This window comes from Ceratotherium simum, chromosome 37 (assembly GCF_057802395.1).
Source record: "Ceratotherium simum simum isolate JZ-2026a chromosome 37, ASM5780239v1, whole genome shotgun sequence".
In the NCBI taxonomy this organism is placed as follows: Eukaryota; Metazoa; Chordata; class Mammalia; order Perissodactyla; family Rhinocerotidae; genus Ceratotherium; species Ceratotherium simum.
In genome coordinates this window covers 20,446,108-20,465,348 of record NC_141936.1, presented here as the reverse complement: position 1 = coordinate 20,465,348, position 19,241 = coordinate 20,446,108, and the positions used below count along the sequence as shown (strand labels likewise).

Here is a 19,241-nt window from a genome sequence, read left to right as displayed (position 1 = left end):
GGGCATCACCTGGGCCATGACCCTCTCTCTATCTCCATCAGCCACTAGCCTTCCCCCCAAGGTCCCTTCTCCTTCTCTAGAGTGCCCTAGCCCCCCCACCAGAACTCTCTGCACCCAGTACAAGGGACTAGCCTGACACAGCCTGGACACCAGCGCCCTGGGGTGGGGCTCCCAGCAAACCCCAGGGCTTCCCTAAATGCCTAGGCCAACGTTTCTCCATCTCCTTTCTCTTCTCCACTTGCTCATCCTTCCTTTCTTGGATCTGCCTTCTCCCCTGGGGTAGGCATCTATGGTCTTCTGTCGCATCCCCTCGGTTCCCCAGCCTCATCTTGATCCACTTGTCTCCACTCCATGGGGACTCAGGATCTTGCCCTCTCTCTGCTCATCAGGGGTGTTCATCTCTCTTGGCAGTGGACTCCCTCCCCAAGTCCAGGTGCCCCCCCCCCGCCCAACTCCAGATGACCAGGAGCTTTCCTCCGGGAGCCTGGAGTTTCTGCCACATGGGCTTGTGGTTCTCAATCTGTCCTCTGCACCCCAGGACACCCTTAAAGGTTGATGGCCGCTATAGATGGTGGTAGGGAGACTGGCCCTTGCTGTGGAATGTCCCACACCACCTGTCCCTCGACACCCCTGGGGCACGCGGGGCTGGAGGGGAGGAGCAGGGACGGCAGTGGCTGCCAGCCCTCTTGGCGTGATGAATGGAGCTGTCCCTCCTCCCCACGGGGCCTTTGATCTCCCCCCCCCCGTGGGGAGGGGGCCAGGGGCATCAAAGACATTTTTGTGGCATTAGAGAATCAGATAAACGCCATCTCACCTGCAGCTGGCTCTCCCACCCCTTCTGGCCCGGCCAAGCTGGGGAAGAGGCAGGGACCCGCGACACGCGAGGCCCGGCTGCGGGGAGTTCTGACCTCTCCATCTCTGGCAAGTCTGCAGCCTCAGCTCTATCGCTCGCTTACACGTGCGAGCGCTTGAGCGCAGGCCGTCAAGAGGTTCCTCTTGCTGTCTAATCTCCCCTCCGCACCCCCCTCCCCCGAGCGTGGGCTTGAAGAGGCGGGGTGGCTGGGGAGCGAGAGTGAAGGCCTAGGGCTTCCTCCTTAACGCCAGGAAAGGCTGAGAAAGGGGCGTGCGGCGCGGAGGCGGGGCCCGGTAAGAGGTGACCCCTCCAGAGTCCGCCCGTCGGGCCAGCGACTTCGACACCCCACCCCGGAGCACCGTGACCCCCCCCCCCGCCAACTTCCTCTCCTGGCCCCCGCTCCAGCATCTGCCTCCGCACCGCCCCCCACCCACCCAAACTCCCTCATTCCTGGGAAGTTTTCTCTCTTTACAGTCAACAAACCTGTCAAACGTCTCCCTTCCAGCCCGTCCCCCATTCCTCAGCTCCTCTTCCTTCCCCCCCTTACCCTTCTCCACCCTACTTCCCCGCCCCTCCTTGCCCCCGACTCCGGGTGGCGGCGGAGGGCTCCCAGTCGGCGAGAGGCGAGGTGAGGGGGCGAGGCAAGCGGGTGCCGCAGCCACGAGCGCGCTCGGGCCCCGCCCCGGGACCTCGCTCCCGCCCTCCGCTGAGCTCCGCGCCCGCCGCCCCGGGGCGCGCGGCTCCCTCCCGAGAGTCCCGCCGCCTGACTGTCGCAACTGCCACCCCCCGGCCCCCCTGCCCCCCGCCCCCTCCTACCCCCGCCCCCGGCTCTGGTTTCTTCTCCCGAGCGAGCTCGGCGGGAGACACAGGCGCTGGCTGCCCCGTCCGCTCTCCGCCTCCGCCGCGCCCTCCTCGCCCGGGATGGGCCCCCCCGCCGCCGCCGCCGCCGCCGCCGCCGCCGCCGGAGCCATCGCCTCCCGGCCGCTGCTGCCGTCGCCGCGCTCGCGCTGAAGCCCGGGCCCCCGCGCGCACCGGTTGGCCCCGCGGTCTCGCCCACTGCCCGCACCGGCCGGCCGTAGAGCGGGCACGATGCTGCCGCCCGCGCCCTCCCGCCTCGGGCTGCTGCTGCTGCTGCTCCTGTGTCCGGCGCACGTCGGCGGACTGTGGTGGTAAGTGCTGCACCGGGCTGTCCCCGCGCAGCTCCGGACGCTCGAGGGTGGGGACCTAGGGACCCACCGCGGGGCTCCGAACCGCGCTCCACTGCCTCTGCGCTCTACCTGCGCGCGGAGCCCAGCCTCAGGCAGCTGGAGAGGTGCGGGGAGGTGCGTGCCACTCGCTCTCCTGCCGGCCTCGGCCAGGGACACTTCTGATCTGCCACTTAGACGTTCCTAGCCCCCCACCCCACTCCGCACATTCTGTTGTATTCCCTCCTCCCGTGTCCCCCACCCCCACCCCACCTCCCCCAGGTCACCAAGGAATTGGCAGGTGGGTAGGAAACAGCTACCGGGGAGACAGGGGGAAGATCTGTAGTCAGAGATCCCAAGAAAAGACTGTGTGAGGAGGGCTCAGGATTTAGGGGAGGAGGGCTGGATTTGGGCAAAAGAGAGGAACAAGGTGGGAAGCCACAGCCAAGGGAGAGTCAAACAGCTGTCTCTTCGCCGCTCCACTTTGCCCATCAACCCACCAGCTTCTCTGGTCTCCTTCAGAGTGGGCAGTAGTGGCCAAGAAAGGGGGAAACTGAGTCAGGACCTTGGCTTTCTCTACTTCCTCCTTCCCGAGCAAAGAAGAGGAGGAAAGGCAGGAAAGGGACCGAGGCGCCCGGCCCTTCCAGATTTGGGGGTCATGGATGAAAAGATGTGCAGCTCAGGAGGTACTGGGAACCGAGGAGGGTCCTGATGGAAGGGAAGGAGGTCTGGCCCGCCAAGGAATGGGTTCGTCTTCCCAGTCCTGGCCTCCAGACCTGGCCCTAGCTAGAGCAGACACCTAGGCAGCGAAGGTTGCGGGAACTTTGAGTCTTGGGAGTGGACAGGGGCTGAGAAGGCTGGGTGCCCGGCCGGCGCTCAGAGATCTGAATCCCGTAGCCTTTTTTTTCCCTTCCAGTCTCCAGAGCAGCAAAGACCCGCCCGGAATAGCTCAGTGTTTAGAGAGGAGGGACTTGGACAACACCGCTGATACACCAGCCAATCCCGAGAAGGCAGGGTCTTGGCTATTTGCATATCGCCCTGTCATTGGCTGGATCGCTCTCCCCTCCGCTCCTCCCCCACCCCTGGATTTGGAAGGAGGTGTGGGGCAGGCAGATCCCTCTCTTCTAGGGGATCGAGAGCAGGATGCCCACACAGGGAGCTGCTGGCCGCGATCCCTCTTCCATGATGCGGGAGAGGCGTCCCTCGGGAGTGTCAGTGAGGGGGCAAATTGAGGATGACCCAGGTCCCGGCTAGGGAACATGCATCCTTTGATCCTGACTTAGCATAACGCAGTAAGCAGCTTTGACATAGACAGACCTGAGATCTAATCTTGGCCATTTGTTAAATCTGTGACGTGGGCAAGTCACTTCTCCCTGCCCCCCGCAATGCCTCGACTATAAAATAGGGAAACAGTCTCCCTACCTGGCAGGCTTGATAGGAGAATTAGGTGGGATGAACTACAAAATGATCTGACATTGGGAGGTGCTCCATAAATGTTAAGTCCCCTCCTCCACACCTCATGTTCTCCCAGCCAGAGTCCCCACGTGTGAAAAGGGGGATTAATTTAAATTTAAAATCCAGGGTCCCTGCTGGCCCGGTGGCGCAAGCGGTTAAGTGCGCACGCTCCGCTGCTGCAGCCCGGGGTTTGCCGGTTCGGATCCCAGGTGCGCACCCACGCACCGCTTGGCAAGCCATGCTGTGGCGGCCTCCTATATAAAGTGGAGGAAGATGGGCATGGATGTTAGCCCAGGGCCAGTCTTCCTCAGCAAAAAAGAGGAGGATTGGCATTGGATGTTACCTCAGGGCTGGTCTTCCTCACCAAAAAAAAAAAAAAAAAAAAATCCAGGGTCCCAAGCAATTAAAGGGATCTCTCTTGTTCTCCAAACACACCTTTCCTAACTCTGCCCTTTCTTGAGTATGGGGACAGGGGGTCTTTCCCTGGTGGTGGTGGTGGTGGTGGTGGTGGTGGTGGTGGTGGTTGCCTTCCCTGCCTTCCCTCTCCATTTGTCTAAATTGTTCTCATCCTTCCAGTTAAAATATCACTTCTGCCACGAAGCTGTCCCTCTGTCTTCCTTCCCTTGCCTTCTCTGTGCTCCCACTGCAGCCCATGCATTGGCAACTATGCCAGTTACTACAATCTAGCAACAGCCATCTCCTCTTGGGTCTCTCTTCCCTGCTTCTGGAAGGCAGAGCCTTTGTATTTAGGGCCCTGGAGGCTAAAGATGCTGGGGACAGTTTTGTGGAGTGTTGCTGAATTGGTTGATTCAGCTTTCTGGGATTTGTATCTGTGGGGGTTCCTTTGTTCAGGAGGGGCTGCTGGGTGGGAGCCAAGCCAGAGGGAGAGAGACCTGGTCCCTTGGAGACTGACCCTGAAGCTGGGAAGCAGGGAGTGGGGGAGGAGGTGAGGAGGGCAGGTGTGGGAGAACACAGAGGCCTTCATGGCCACAGCTGCAGGGCGAGCCGGGTGAAGAGTGAGGGGCTGGGGTGATAAGGTGGACTGCGACTGCCTCACTCAGATGCTTCTCAGAGAGACCCTGCCTCTCCCCCTCTCCTGCCTGCCTTGGCCTCCTCACTCTCCTCTGTCTGTTTCTGACACTTCATTCCTCTGGTCTGAGCCCAGATTCCCTCTCTCAGGCTCTTTGACTCTGCTTGCTTACACTCCTGTCCCCACCCCACCCCACCAGTGCCCTCCAAGATCAGGTTTGGGCTGGTGGGCCAGACCCAGCATCCCAGGTGGCCTGAGGCTCCTGCCACTGCCCCCCACGCCCCCGCCCCAGCTTCCCTTTGGCTGGGAGCTTTTTCCGGCCAGGAGCCTCTAGGCTGTTCTCTGATGTCTAGGACCTGCTTGCTGGCCAGGCCGGAGCTCCAGCGGTGGACAGGGAAGCAGCTGGACCCGCAGCAGCCCCCCGCAGGCCACTCTGACATCCTAGCGGCAGCCAGGCTGCGAGCAGAGAGCACCAGAGGAGCCCTGAGTGACTTGACAGTCCTGGTTAGGAAAGGAGGGTCCTGGAGGGGAGTTGCCCAGGCCCTGGAGTAGGCTCAGGGACCTGGCTCCAGGTTCCAGAGAAGTTTCCTTTCCACCTTCTCCCCCTTCCTCCTTCTTCCCGATGCAGTGCATGCCTTCTGAACTCCGCCTCCGGCCTCTCTGTCTGTCTCTCTCCTGTCTGTAACCATATCTTTGTGCATCGCAGAATCCCAGATTCCAGGACATTGGCCAGGCTCCCTTGAGGTCATGTTGTCCAGCCCACTGCCTCCAGGCCATCCAGTCTCTGCTCTGGCCCTGACAGATCCCGTCTTGAGAGTAAGGCAGAGAGGGAGAGGCTATGGCTTCCTGGTCACCAGCTCCCACCCCTCCCACCCTCCCCCAGAAAGTCCTTCTCAATGTCTGACCCATCTTTATTTATGCCTTCAATCAGTGGATGTGGAAAATAGCCCACTCTCACAGAATAGCCAAATAAATCTCTTTTCTTCTCTCTTCCTCTTTTTTCTTGCTGTTTTATATTTTCTATGAACAAAACTAGCCCTCCCCTTGTTTCACAGGAAAAACACCACCCAGTCTTACTCCCTTCCCCCACCTCATCTTGCAGACTCATCTCTGGCCCCACAGGGAGGCAGGGAAAGGACCCAGGCTTCTTCGTGATACCCAGGTTTTCCAGCTGCGCCCCCCACCCTAGGCTGGACCTGGCCACCCTCTCCCATCCCGTCTTCATCTGAGGCCCCTGACTCTTCATGGGCAGTCCTGTTGCTGGCTCCTGCCAGGCTCAGGGTGGGGTGGGGATGGGGGTGGGGTGGCCATCCAGTCCCCCCTCCAGGCCTCCTGCCTTGGCAGCTTCCCCTGGAGGGAGACAATGAGGCTGTGAGCAGAAAAGGGCAGGGGCAAAGGAGGCTGGCTCGATCTGGCCGGAGCATGCCCTAAGCCCACCAGTGTCCTGGCACGGTGACACTTCCTGGGGGGGCGGCCCCCTCCTGCCCCGTTCTCATCAGAAGCCAGGAGTTGGTGGGGGGAGGTCAGCGGGAGGTTTGATCACCAGGGCCCAGTGAGGGGGATTCCAGAATGTGTACTTTAACGGAGAAATGCAGCTGTGGAGTGGATGAGGCGAGGGCGGGTCAGGCAGGCCGCGGTCAGGCTGGCAGCAGGGCGCCCAGCCAGCCAGAGCAGACGGCGCTTGGGGAACACAGAAGCCTGTCCCTGGGGACTGGGGAGAGCGCCCTCTAGCCTGCCTCCTTCCTGCCTGGGACCGGGTGGGGCGAGACCTTGGGTGCTTCCCCTGGATTGCCTGAGGAGGAGCTGAGGGAGAGAAGGGTCTTCTCCCGTTTTCCACCTGGCCTCCTTGGCTGGTTCCTCCAGCTCTGAGCCCTCCGTTTAATCCAGAAATTAGATCTAGAGGGGACTTAGAGAGCATCTGGTCCAATCTTCTCACTTACGGTGAGAAGTCCAGCAAAGTCCAGGTACAGAGGGTGACTTGTCCAAGGCCACCCAGAAGGCAGGTAGCTGAGGGCTGGGGCTGGGAGTCTACCTCCTGCTGAGTCCCTCAGCCCTGTGTGCGGTGGGGGGTGGGGGTCAGGAAAGGGGTACAGGGCCTTCCACACGCCCCTTCTGCTCCCCCATCCCCACCCTCTCATGGGTGTCCCCCACCTCAGTATGGGAGAGCAGAAGGCAATGACAGATTCTCCCCAGGACATCCAGTGGATGGTCAATGTGTCCATTCCTTGGCTCCTACAGCCCTAACCAATAGGAAGCCCTCTTGTGTGGTGACACCCATCAGGGAAGGGAAATTCCTCACCTCTCCCAAGAGTGATGAGAAGGACAGAAGTGTAAGGAGGTGGGAAGGGCAGTGTCCAGGACCTGGCAGGGAAAACCAAACTGGGCCGGGGTGGGTGGGGGGGTGTGGCAGTGGAATGGGGTGGCTGGTGGGCGGCGGGGAGGCAGGGGTTAATGGAGCCGGGCATCACTGGCTTTGATGTGGTGGTGGGGTGGGGGTAGGGCCTGGGGGAGGGGGAGCGGTAATTACCGAGTTAGACTGAGCAGGACAGGACAGGCGGCGGGCACAGGCCCGGGCCCAGCCGCCTCGGCAGCCGTCAGGCAACATTTTTCTGCCCCTTTTCCACCACCCACCTCCCCCACCCCCGTGCAGCCCCCACCCACAGCCCCAGGGCTCAGGGCTCCCTCTGCTAGCTCCTGGAAGGTGGGGGTCAGACTAAGGACCCGGGGATGAGTGTGGGGAAAGAGAGGGGGGCCGGCTATGAGACCCTTCAGAGAAGGCTGGGCATCCAGAGGGTCTATGATCCCCTGGGCCTCAGCAATCCACCCAGGAGTGCTTGCTGGGGAAGGAGAGGGTCCTGGAGGTGCTTCTGGTCCATGGCAGGGCTGATAGGGGAGGAGGAAACACAGGGATACAGCCTGAGAAGTGAGAGCAGAGAGTTGGAGAAAAGAATGCTCTCAGGAACCCACAGACACCACCTGTACTCTGACTGTTTGCCCTGCATTGTGCAGGCCCAGGAGACGGATGTGGGTCTGAAGGGGAAGACAAAATCACTTGTCAAGCCACTCTCTGGACAGGCCCTTTTCCTATGTAACCTGGGAAGTAGGCAGGTATTATTATTTATTTCCACTTTACAGTTGGGGAAACTGAGGCTCAGAAGGTTAAGTCTCATCATCCATTCCACAAATCCTAAGTGCCAGCCTCACATGCCGGGGACTCAGCATCTTAGAACAAGCAAATGGCAGAGCCCAGATCCAAACCCAACTCTGATGGGCTCCAAAGCCTGGAATGCGCTCTGCTAATGACAGTATGCTTCCTTGTGAGATCTTTGTCTTTAACGAGTTTTCTAATTGGAGAGATAAGACAAGAAAACATGACAAAATAATGACATGCCTGGCAGGAGAACACGTGCCCCCAAATGAGCGACACCTGGAGTGAGGTAGAGGCGGGACATCATCGAGGCTCTTAGGGCAAGTGGAATCTGAGGTGAGCTTGGAGAGACGCTGGGTGAGATTTTGATGACTTAGGGGTTGGGAGAGGATGGCTCTGAGTGCAGAAATTTGACAGCGTAATCGGGGATGGATGCAGAGCTAGCCAACCCTGCTAGGGGGGAGGGCTGTGTGCAGGATGGTGCACGAGGCCGTCCTGAGGTCTTCCAATACCACATGTGGCCATATCCCTCCAGCCCTTTGGTTTTTAAAATAGTCACCTCACTTTCTTGCGATAAGGATCCCTCCACGGAGTCGCCAGGGTCATCACCTCCCTTCTCATATTGCTCGTCTGTATAATGGGGGTGAAGTGAGTGGAGTTGAACTAAATGATCACTGGCATTCTCCGTGATCCTCTGAATCCAGGGATGGAAAGTAGGTTAGGCCAGAACCTGGGGCCTCCAGGGCCTAGATCTACAGGTATTGCCAGTAGGGGCTGGCTTGCCCCTCATGCCACCTCACTCCACCACTGCTTATACCGACCAAGGTCCCTGGGAGGGAGGTCTTGGCACAGGCCAAGCCAGTTAGAATGGCCAACCCTAGGCTTGTCCCTTCTTGTCTGCTTACTGATTTCTTTTGGGGCCAGCCTCATTTTTTCTATGCCCAGAAACGGCTATTTGATTAGGATCTCCAGTCCTACATATTATATATTATATATTTCCTACCTCCACTGTGTTCCAGCCCCCAAAACATGCGGATGCTCCCAAATGGGCACATCTTCTCTGGGCTGATCCCAGGCCAGTGCTGACTCAGGCCCCAAAAGCAGAGTTCATTCCCTAAGGAAGCAGACGGGAAGGAAGGAGGGTAAAGGAAGAGGGGAGATGGGGGAGTTATTTCTTGATGTGGAGCGAAGTGTTAAAGTTAGAGGGGATATACGAGCCTCCCAAGCTAACTCTTCATTTTTCTGAAGCCCAGAGAGGGAACTGACTTGCCCAGAGGGGCTCAGCTCACCCAGAGTTGACAGAGACCGAGGTTCAGAAGCGAGGCCTGGTGTTTTACCCAGTGCCTCCCTGCCACTCCCCTTCTTTCCTTTCCTGGGACTCGAGGATGGGAGCGAGGACAGGAGGGCAGGGAGCAAGCTGGTCTCTTGGGATTCTGGCTACAGTACTGCCCATCCCTCCTCCTGACCAGCTCGTAAACAAATCTAGTTCCCAGGCAGCCAGCCAGCTTGAGGAGCCAGACCCGGACCAGGACCTGGCTCTGGGGCAGCCCCTCAACCCTGAGAAGGGCTGGCCCTGCCCTTCCTGCTCCTCCTAATCCCTGCTCTGTCTCTAGCCCCTGGGAAGCAGACGAGGTTGAGGTTTTCGCCTTTTTCCTCTGCGTACCCCACCCCTCCTGCTTTGCTAGGACAGGAGGAGGGAGAGGAGAGGGATGGGGCAGAGTAACCTTGGGAAGATAAGGCCAGTCAACCTTGGGAAAGTAGGGAGTTAGCAGAAAGCAGAGTTGGGGAGGGGAGATTGGAGAATTTAGCAGCATAGCGAGGCTGGAAAAGATGAGTTTGCAGAGCCCTAGACTTCTAGGTGGAGTCCTGGACATGCAGGTGGCAGGAGAGGAGCTGAGCAGCTGTGGGGAGGACTGATTCCCTGCCTCTGAATCCAGTGGGGAGAAGAAAAGATTTGAGGAAGCTAATTAGGAGTCATGAAATCACCTGGAGACCTGGCCTGGGCTCAAGTGAGGACCTTCTCCTCAGATGACTCATTCATTCATTCATTCAAAAACATGTATTAAATGGTAGTCATGGGCCGGCCCCATGGCTTAGCGGTTAAGCGCGCACGCTCCGCTACTGGCGACCCGGGTTCCGGTCCCTGGCGCGCACCGAAGCACCGCTTCTCCGGCCATGCTGAGGCCGCGTCCCACATACGGCAACTAGCAGCATGTGCAGCTACGACATACAACTATCTACTGGGGCTTTGGGGGGGAAAAAAAGGAGGAGGATTGGCAATAGATGTTAGCTCCGAGCCGGTCTTCCTCAGCAAAAAGAGGATTAGCACGGATGTTAGCTCAGGGCTGATCTTCCTCACAAAAAAATAAAAAAATAATAAATGGTAGTCATTGTAGTATTATTGTTCATAGTATACAAATTTTCATAACTGAGGGGAAATACAGATTAAGCATTTAAAAATCTGCCGTGGGAGACAAAAGAAAACGGCAGTCCCAACTCTCAAGGGACTCACGGTCTTATCTACTGACCCTGCACAATCATGCAGGAAGCTGCCCCAAATCCTTTTTGTAATGGAGTGGGATAAGTGGAGGGAGGGAGGATAGAGAGAGAAAGAGAGATGGATCAACTTTTGAAGGTCACCGGGCCACTGGGAGCCAGCTTGGGCTGCCCTACCTTTGGCCCACTCCCCTCCCCTCCATGCATCACTTCTCCAGGGTTGGGAAGGGGTTAGGGCTGGACCCTCCTGGGCGACATTGGAATGTAGTGATTGGCAGGTCCTAAGCATGGAGGAAGGAAGGTCTGCACTATAAGTCTGTCCACTGAGAGTAGAACCTTGGCTCCTGGACTACTCGGGTAGGGATGATGACCAGGACCTGTGTGTGTGTGTGTGTACACGTTCATGTGTGTGTGGTAGCAGACCTTAAAGCACTGAGCTCACACATCTTCCCGCAAACACCTCTAGCAGCATCTCACTCCTCAGTGTTGAGAAGTTCTACCTTAAGGACCTAAATTCCTCTTGCTGCTATTTAAGCCCATTACATCTCACTGTTGAGGGGCCAGAACATGCCTTGGCAGCCTGTACCTGTGGAACAAACGGGGATAGTGGGGCGGATGTACACCAAAGCCAGACTGAAAAGTAGGCCACCTGGACCTTCAGCACATTATCTACCACCATTTTATTTATTCTTCCCCCGTAAGCCCCAATAGACAGTTGTACGTCATAGCTGCACATCCTTCTAGTTGCTGTACGTGGGACGCGGCCTCAGCATGGCCGGAGAAGCAGTGCATCGGTGCGCGCCCGGGATCTGAACCCTGGGCCGCCAGTAGCGGAGCGCACGCACTTAACCGCTAAGCTACAGGGCCGGCCCTACCCACCACCCTTTTCTTCTACGTTTTCTATCTCCTGGTGCTACTTCTCCCTGCCTGGAGTCTTTTCCTGCCCTCTGCTGAAGAGTTTATGAGTGGTCTCAAATTACCCTCAGATCCCACTCATTCCTACAAGATGGGGATCCCAGCTGAGCATTCAAATAAGAGTGAGCTGATTCAAGTGGTTCCACGCAGATGTGAATACTAGCCCACTTAACCTGCAGGATTTGGTATATGGAAACCAAATGGCAGCTCTCTCCTCAGGTGGAACGAAGGCTGGGCATGGAGGGACTTCTGAAAGTGTATGGAACTTCCCATGAGGTCATCACCCACACCAATCAGCTGTGTCACCCCAGGGCACAGGGCTTGGCTTGCTGCCATCCTGCTCTGGAAAGGTCACAGACTCTGGAGCAGGAGAAGGGTCAGTGTCACCTACTTCACAACAGTGCTTCAGAGACTCAGTCCCCAGCTCCTTCCTCCTGCTCTCCAGTTCAGGGAAACAGAGGATATCAGGGTGGTAGGGCCCACCTTAGAGATCAAAGCCCAACCTTCCCATTTTACAGAAAGAGAAATGGGCTAGAGAGGGGGTGTGACTTTCCTCAGAGGCTCCATTCCCTAGCCATTCTAACATCCCGTGGCTATCTATCTCCCTGGGATTGCCCCTGCCTTTCTGGCATCAGAGCTGTTCAGCTGACACATATCCAGCTTGTGGTCCACTAAGACCAGATCCTTCTCTGATACTGCCTACTTTTCTTTCGTATCTCTTTATGACACATACTTTCTTTTCTTTGACAGCCTTCTTGATCTACCTTCTGTTATTTTCTTCCTTGTCTTCCTTTGGGCCAGGCCTGTTGAATTTTAACCTTGGCCTATCTAGTGCCAGCTGCCTTTGCTTTGAGTCAATTCCCATAAGAAATTATTAATGAAGGTAGGCACAGAGGGATAATACTGAATATTTACTCTGTAGCAATTCAGTCTAGAATCTAGTTGAGAGGGGACACAGACAGAGTAGTCAGAGAACCAGACAGGACAATCTCAATTTGGGGGGGTCGGTGGGGGGGGATGTGCCAGCTTCTGGCTGTGGGCTGAACAGAGCTGGTCTCCCTCCCCCGACCGCAAGCCCTTTGGGTTACACCCTTGACCTGCCGCTCTCTGCTTCCCAGGGCCGTGGGCAGCCCCCTGGTCATGGACCCTACCAGCATCTGCAGGAAGGCCCGGCGGCTGGCAGGACGGCAGGCCGAGTTGTGCCAGGCTGAGCCTGAGGTGGTGGCTGAGCTGGCCCGGGGCGCCCGGCTGGGGGTGCGCGAGTGTCAGTTCCAGTTCCGGTTCCGCCGCTGGAACTGCTCCAGCCACAGCAAGGCCTTTGGGCGCATTCTGCAGCAGGGTCAGTGTGGGGCGGGGACCCGGGGGACCAGAGGAGAGGGTGGGGGTTGGGGAGGCTGCCTGAGCCCCACCTTGCCCACGGATCCCTGGGCACCCCGCCCTGCCCCTGTCTCCCAGCCCCAGGCCACGCTGCCTCGCCCACCGCAGTCCCCCAGGACCCAGCTTTGGTCCTGCCGGCTGACTGCCCACCGCCCCCGCAGACATCCGGGAGACGGCCTTCGTGTTCGCCATAACGGCCGCGGGTGCCAGCCACGCGGTCACGCAGGCCTGCTCCATGGGCGAGCTGCTGCAGTGCGGCTGCCAGGCGCCCCGGGGGCGCGCCCCGCCCCGGCCCCCCGGCCTGCCAGGCACCCCGGGCCCCCCCGGCCTCGCGGGATCCCCGGATGGCAGCGCCGCCTGGGAGTGGGGAGGCTGCGGCGACGACGTGGACTTCGGGGACGAGAAGTCGAGGCTCTTTATGGACGCGCGGCACAAGCGGGGACGCGGAGACATCCGTGCGCTGGTGCAACTTCACAACAACGAGGCGGGCCGGCTGGTGGGTATGGGCAGGAATGTGTAAGAGTGTGTGTGAGTGTGGAAAGGTGTGTGAGTGTGCACACGTGCGGGTGCAAGTGTGGAAACGTGAGTGTGGAAATGTGTGGGTTGGTGTGAGTGGATGTGGGAGAGGGGTATGTGTGTAGGAGTGTGTTAGTGAAGCATGTGAGGAAGTGAGGGTGTGTGTGTGTAGGAGTGTGTTGACGAGTGTGGGAACTGGCATGGCGGAAGAAGACCACATGGGAAGCTCCGGGGATGGAAGGGCATGTGCGTGGTGAGGTGGCCAGCCTAGAAGAGGGAGTCACTTGGGAGGCCTGGGAGGGCCTGAGGCTGGTGTTCCAGTGGGTAGGGTGGGGAAGAGACACCCAGGGAAGAGGACTCAGGGCCTTTAGGGACCCCAGATAGGGAGGGCATACCTCTGAGACAGGACAAGTGGGGCAAAGCTGGGGTGGGGGGAGATCTGGCTGCCAGGGGAGGGCAGAGCAGGGAGACCAAGGCTAGGGGTGAGAGAAAGGATAGAAGCTGGGGCAAAGGTTTGGGGTCTGGAGGTAGGGGAACTCGAGAAGTGAGGGAGGCCTGGGAAGGGTGTGAACAGGCCCAAGGGGCAAAGGACTTGGAAGGGAGTGAATGACATGGAGTGGATCCTGGTGGAGGTAGGAGGGGGCCAGGCAGAGGTCAGGAGAGCCGTGACTGAACCTGGGCACTTGTCACCTGTCTGCCCAGCAACCCCAGACCAGGCCTTGCCCAGAACCCTGCAGCCTGCCCTTCCCTCTGCAATGAGGAGGGCCCAGGAGCTCCTGTTGAGGGACTAGAAGCTGTCTGGGTCAGATGTTTCCAGGAGCAGGGGAGGGGAAGGAGAGGGGTCTGGGAGGGGCAGGGGCCACACATATCTGTAGATGAGGTTGGCCCCTGAACTCTGAGCTTTCAGAGATGATCTTCCCGGATTATCTGACCCCATAAATCTCTGGTGGGGTTGTGACTCTTAGACCCCAGCTTCAGACACAAATAGCAAACAAGGGGCAGGATTCCTGGGTTCTGTTTCTCAGAAGTGCATCCATAATGGGCCTCCTGCACCCTATGCCTCAGTTCTGGAGTGCTCTGGGGACACCCACACTTACATCCTGTGTCCTCTAGGGCTCAGGCCTGAGGCATCAGGCAGGGGGGTGCGAGGGGCCGAGAGAGGAATGTCCAGACAGGCCCGCATACCTGTCGGAGAGGATTGGGGAGGCGTGGCGGAGACAGACGCCCGCGCGGCCAGCGCTGCGTCTCTGCTCAGCCCTGCCTGGGGCTGTGAGGGGCAGGAAAGAGGGGGCCAGGTTGGCAAGAGGAATAGGGCGCCACGGCTACCACCTCCCCTCCTCCTCCAGGGAGACTCTCACCCTTGCCTTCCATTCTCCTTTCTCCCCATTCCCTGGCTTTGGATCCTGGAATCTCTGCGCTGCAAACTGTCCCCCACTCACCACTCCTCCCACTCCTGCATCCTTGTCGTTCTCTCTCCTCCTCTCGGGGCTGAGGCTCGCCTGATTTACTCCTCCCCACCTTGCGCGCTCTTTTTTTTTCTCTGCTCTTTCCTCTCTTCCGTCCACCTCCCATCTTATTTTCCGTTGGTCCTCTGGGCGTTTCCGCGCCTCGCGCCCCCACCTGTCCCCATCCGCCGCTCCTCTGCTCCCCGCAGGCCGTGCGGAGCCATACGCGCACCGAGTGCAAGTGTCACGGGCTGTCGGGCTCGTGCGCGCTGCGCACCTGCTGGCAGAAGCTGCCCCCGTTCCGCGAGGTGGGCGCGCGGCTGCTCGAGCGCTTCCACGGCGCCTCGCGTGTCATGGGCACCAACGACGGCAAGGCTCTGCTGCCCGCCGTCCGCACTCTCAAGCCGCCGGGCCGCGCCGACCTGCTCTACGCCGCCGATTCGCCCGACTTCTGCGCCCCCAACCGGCGCACCGGCTCGCCGGGCACGCGCGGCCGCGCCTGCAACAGCAGTGCCCCGGACCTCAGCGGCTGCGACCTGCTGTGCTGCGGCCGCGGGCACCGCCAGGAGAGCGTGCAGCTCGAGGAGAACTGCCTGTGCCGCTTCCACTGGTGCTGCGTGGTGCAGTGCCACCGCTGCCGCGTGCGCAAGGAGCTCAGCCTCTGCCTCTGAGCCGCCGCTCGGCTCTCCAAACTGCGCGCAGAGCCGCCTCTCGGCACCTGGGGGACCTCTGGGCTCCAGCAGGGGGCGCTTCCAGGCTCAGCTTCCCCTTGCGCCAGTCCATCTTCCTGGCCTCTGTAAACCGTGGGGCAGGGGGACCCGCCCATGAAGGCCCAGGGCACCGGAGGGGCCCCCGAGAGGCGTTCTGGGGGCTCTTGGGGGAGACTATACAGGCCCTCTGTCTCCTTGGCCCCCAGATGGAAACCAAAGAGCCAGTCTCTAGGCCTCTGGATGCAGGGCGCCTCAGAACTGCTGGCCGTGGGGTGGGTGGGTGAGTTTAGCATCAATAAAGATATTTAAACCAATAGGTCTGGGCCCACAGTTTAGGAGGGGGGCTGGTCTCCCGCGGGCTGCCATGGGGCCAGGCTCTGGAAGGAGTGTGTGAAGGGAGATGGTTTTGACAGAACCAGCATCTCAGGGGTCATCATGGGTCCCTCTCTTCCCTCCACCAGACTGGGCTCTCCTGGCAACCGTGGTGAAGAGTGCCAAATCTCTCCCTTGGCGTCCTTGTCAGGACAGCTAGGGCCTGGCTCTGCAAGCTGGGGAAGAACTAGCAATTCTTTAAAGGAGTAGACTGAAAGGGTCCAAGAAAAGAAGACCAGAACCTCTGGGGGTGTACTCAGCTCTCAGTTCAGCCCTCGTGTTAATTCTAGGGGAGTGTGACAATTTTATCTGCTCTTCTGTTTCTGTGACCCTTGGGGAATTCGAGGGTAGACTTTTAGGGCCACCCAAGCTCATAGGATTAAAGCACTTTATAAACTGTAGAATGTGATGAAAGTATGTTATTAGTAACATCAGACTTTGTTACCATCGAAACTAACTCCAGCCCCATTAACATTGAAGAGACTGCCCAGAACAGCATTCTAATCACACTTGGAGGAAGTCCAAGCAAAGTTGTCCCAAGGTTTGTCTTGGCACCTAACCACATTTCCTTCCTTCTGGTTCTTTTTCGGGAAGCTGATGGTGAGGATGAAAGGACAGAGAGGAAAGGTTTGGGGTGCTGGGTTCTCCAGAGATGAACCTCATGCCACCATTTTCCTCCAGAGAGAATGGGGGAATGTGTAACCCAATGGCTGGGACTCAGAGCCCCCAATCTGCCCACAGTCCAAACACTGCAGTGGGGCATGACTCTCCATCAAAGCACGTAGGGCAGAGTATCAGCTTTGGATTCAGGTGCTCTGAGTCTGAAGCTGGTGCGGCTGCATAGAAGTTTACAATATAGCCCATGTTAGCCTCAGTTTCTTTACCTATACAATGGGATTATCATCCTGTTTCTGTTATCCTTTGCTGCATAACAAACAACCCTAAAGTAATTATTTCTTATGATCCTTTAGGTCAGGAATTTATCAGAACTCAGCTTGGTGGTCCTGCTCTTATGGCAGAACTATTGGCTGTGGTCATTCACTTGGCTGCATTCTGCTGGTGGCTGGGCTGGGCTGGAGAGTCCAAGAGGCTTCATTCGTATATGTCTAGTGCCTCGGAGCTTCTCCAGCCTTCTTCTCTCCATGTGGCTAGCCACGGCCTGGTGGCCTCAATGTAATCAGACTTGTTACATAAGGCTGGCTTTCAAAATAGATTGTGCCAAACGTGAAGGCAGAAGCTGCAAGTCTTTTCTTAAGGTCCAGCCCTGGAAGTTACACAGCATCACTGTCACTCCCTATTGGTTGACAAAAGTCACAGAACCAGCCAAAATTCAAGGGAAGGGCAAATAGACTCCACCTCTCAGTGGAAGAGTGGCAAAGAATTTGCAGCCATCATAATCCATCCCACATCCTCATAGAATTGTGAGAGGATTCTTTTGAGATATGAGAATCACTTAGCATTTGGCAAAATAACTTATGTCAACGTTATGTTTAATAAATGGTAGTTACTCTGAAAATGAGGATAGAGCTGATGTTTTGCAGGTGTTAGGTAGGCCCTGATTGCAAATGAAGATACCCAACTCAAACCAGCTTAGGACAAAGGAATTAATTAATATACCTGGAAAATCCAGGGGTAAGTCTGAATTCAGGCACAGCTGAACCCAGGGACTCAGATGATGTCATAGGTCTTTCTCTCTCATGTCCTCCCCTCATCACCCCCCATCTATTGTTCCTGTGTATCTCTGCCTCTCTTTTAATACTGTCTTCATCTTCTGCTGCTGCAGATGGACTTTCTCTATATGGCAGCCCTATGCCTACATTCTTAGAGCTGGTGATCCAAAAAAGAACGGCCTTCCCAGTAGAAGTCCTAAGGAAGACCCTGATTGGGTCAGCTTGGGTCACTAGCCTATCCCTGAACCAATAACAGTGTCCAGGGAGATATACTACCCCGTGCCTGGGATGGGCAGTCCCCCTAAGACCACAGGGAATGGGGGCAAGGGAGGAGAGCAGAGTTCTTCACATGAAACAAGGAAGGAGGATGTGAGAGACCCTAACCCTGGCTTCCAGTGTGTCTGTCCTCCCCCCACAATGCCCCTGCATCCACCTCTATGACCAAGCCCGGTTCAGCCCTCAAGGATCATGTCGGGGCCCCAGGATGAGGCCTGTATGGATAGGGGGTTCCAGCCTGCAGTGGGAAGGAAGTGGCTTCTGGGTTTTCCTTCCTGCCTCCTCCTGGCTCCCTCAGGTCAAATGCCTGGGCTTCAGGGAAGTGTCATGGAGAATTTGGACTCAGAGTCTCTCGATCCAAGGAGACTTGGCTAACTTAAGTGGTGGGAGGTGAACTGGCATTGTCCCTACATGGAGGAGAAATGAAGATGCCTAGGGGAGGGTTTATATTCACAGCTCTGCCTTCCCCAGAGCTCTGCGCTGGGTACAATAGTTTAAAAAAAAAAAAAAAAAATCTTCTGCACCTCTCAGAGAGACCACCAGAGGGCGCATAGAGCCCTGCTTCCTATTAACAGGACTGACAGGACCTGCAAGACATCTGGGGAACTAAGAGTCGTGGGCTGGACAGGGCAGGATGAAAGGAAGCAAGGAGACGCGCCGACAGCTTGGGTCAGGCTGCTAGGGTTCCAGACAGTCTGGGACCTCTGGGTGACCCAGACCTAGAGCTCGGATGCCGGCCTCCTAGTCTCTACTACCAGCTCCTGGGGGTGTGGTATAGGGTGGGTGATACTGGATGTACTCCTCCATGTTGCCAGACAGGGAAACTGAGGCAGTGGCATGAACTGATATGACTCCAAGCAGGTTAAAAAGATTTCAGAGGACGTAGTACGATATGGTGAAAAAAGGCCTAGCCTGCAAGCTGGACCTTGGTCAAGTCAGTTGATCTCTCTGAGCCTCAGTTTCCCCATCATGAAATAGGGGTGCCTGATAGCTTTTTAGTATATTGTAAGAGTGCACTGCAATCTGTAAACTGCCAGGCACACGGTAGTGGTCTGTCTTGCGTGACGAAGCCTGGCAGGAGGCTGGGAGCTGCCTTCTGTGAAGGGTGAGAGAGGTGATGGCCAGGAAGTCCCCATTTTGACCATTATCCTGGTCCTCCTTAAGCTCTGAGATGGTCTGCATCTTCCACTGCTGCCTGGAAGGGGGCTGGAAGCAGAGCTCCGAAACGCAACCCCCCCATCCCCGCTGACCCAGGTGCTCAGCCCCGGGCACAGTCTGAGCTATCAACGTCCCCCGCTGGCTGAGTGGTGGGGGACATGTGGATCTGGGGAGATGGGGGAAGAGCACAGAGGCGCCCCAGATGTGTGTGTGACCACATCAGGAACAGCCGGAACTCAGGCAGATGGGTGGGGAGGCTCTGGGAGCATTTCCCCTTCCTGTCAGTGACCAAACATATTAGGAGTTTGGGAGGCTGCAGCAGCAAGCTATGCCCCCTTACCTTGCTGAGGGGTGGTGGCCCCTGAGACCTGGACAGTAGGACAAAGCTCCCCTATCAGTCTGGGCTCCTTCCCTCTCTTCTTCACCAAGACAAACTTCTCCAGCAGAGCATCGGCACTGAGCCTGGCCTGGCCTGGGCTAGGGCCGTGAGGGTCCCACCTGTTCTCACCCAGTGACTCCCCCAGCCCTCCCTTCCTGCAACGTCCTCCAGAGCTGCCACAGCTGGAACCATTCTCCCAGCCGCCTTTCATCCCTGGTGCTCCCCCCACCTCCAGTGGCCCCTGTAATTGTGGTCTC

At 57.7% G+C, this 19,241-nt stretch overlaps 1 protein-coding gene across 1 annotated transcript; it reads left to right on the top strand.

The window, feature by feature from the left end:
- The first annotated feature begins 1,676 nt into the window (after positions 1–1,676).
- On the top strand, positions 1,677–16,918 carry WNT6 (Wnt family member 6). Its single transcript, XM_087424809.1, has 4 exons — positions 1,677–2,022; positions 12,200–12,420; positions 12,620–12,954; positions 14,629–16,918. The coding sequence occupies exons 1-4, from the start codon at positions 1,943–1,945 to the stop codon at positions 15,088–15,090; spliced, it is 1,098 nt and encodes a 365-aa protein (XP_087280935.1). The 5' UTR covers positions 1,677–1,942; the 3' UTR covers positions 15,091–16,918.
- The last annotated feature ends 2,323 nt before the right edge of the window (positions 16,919–19,241 follow it).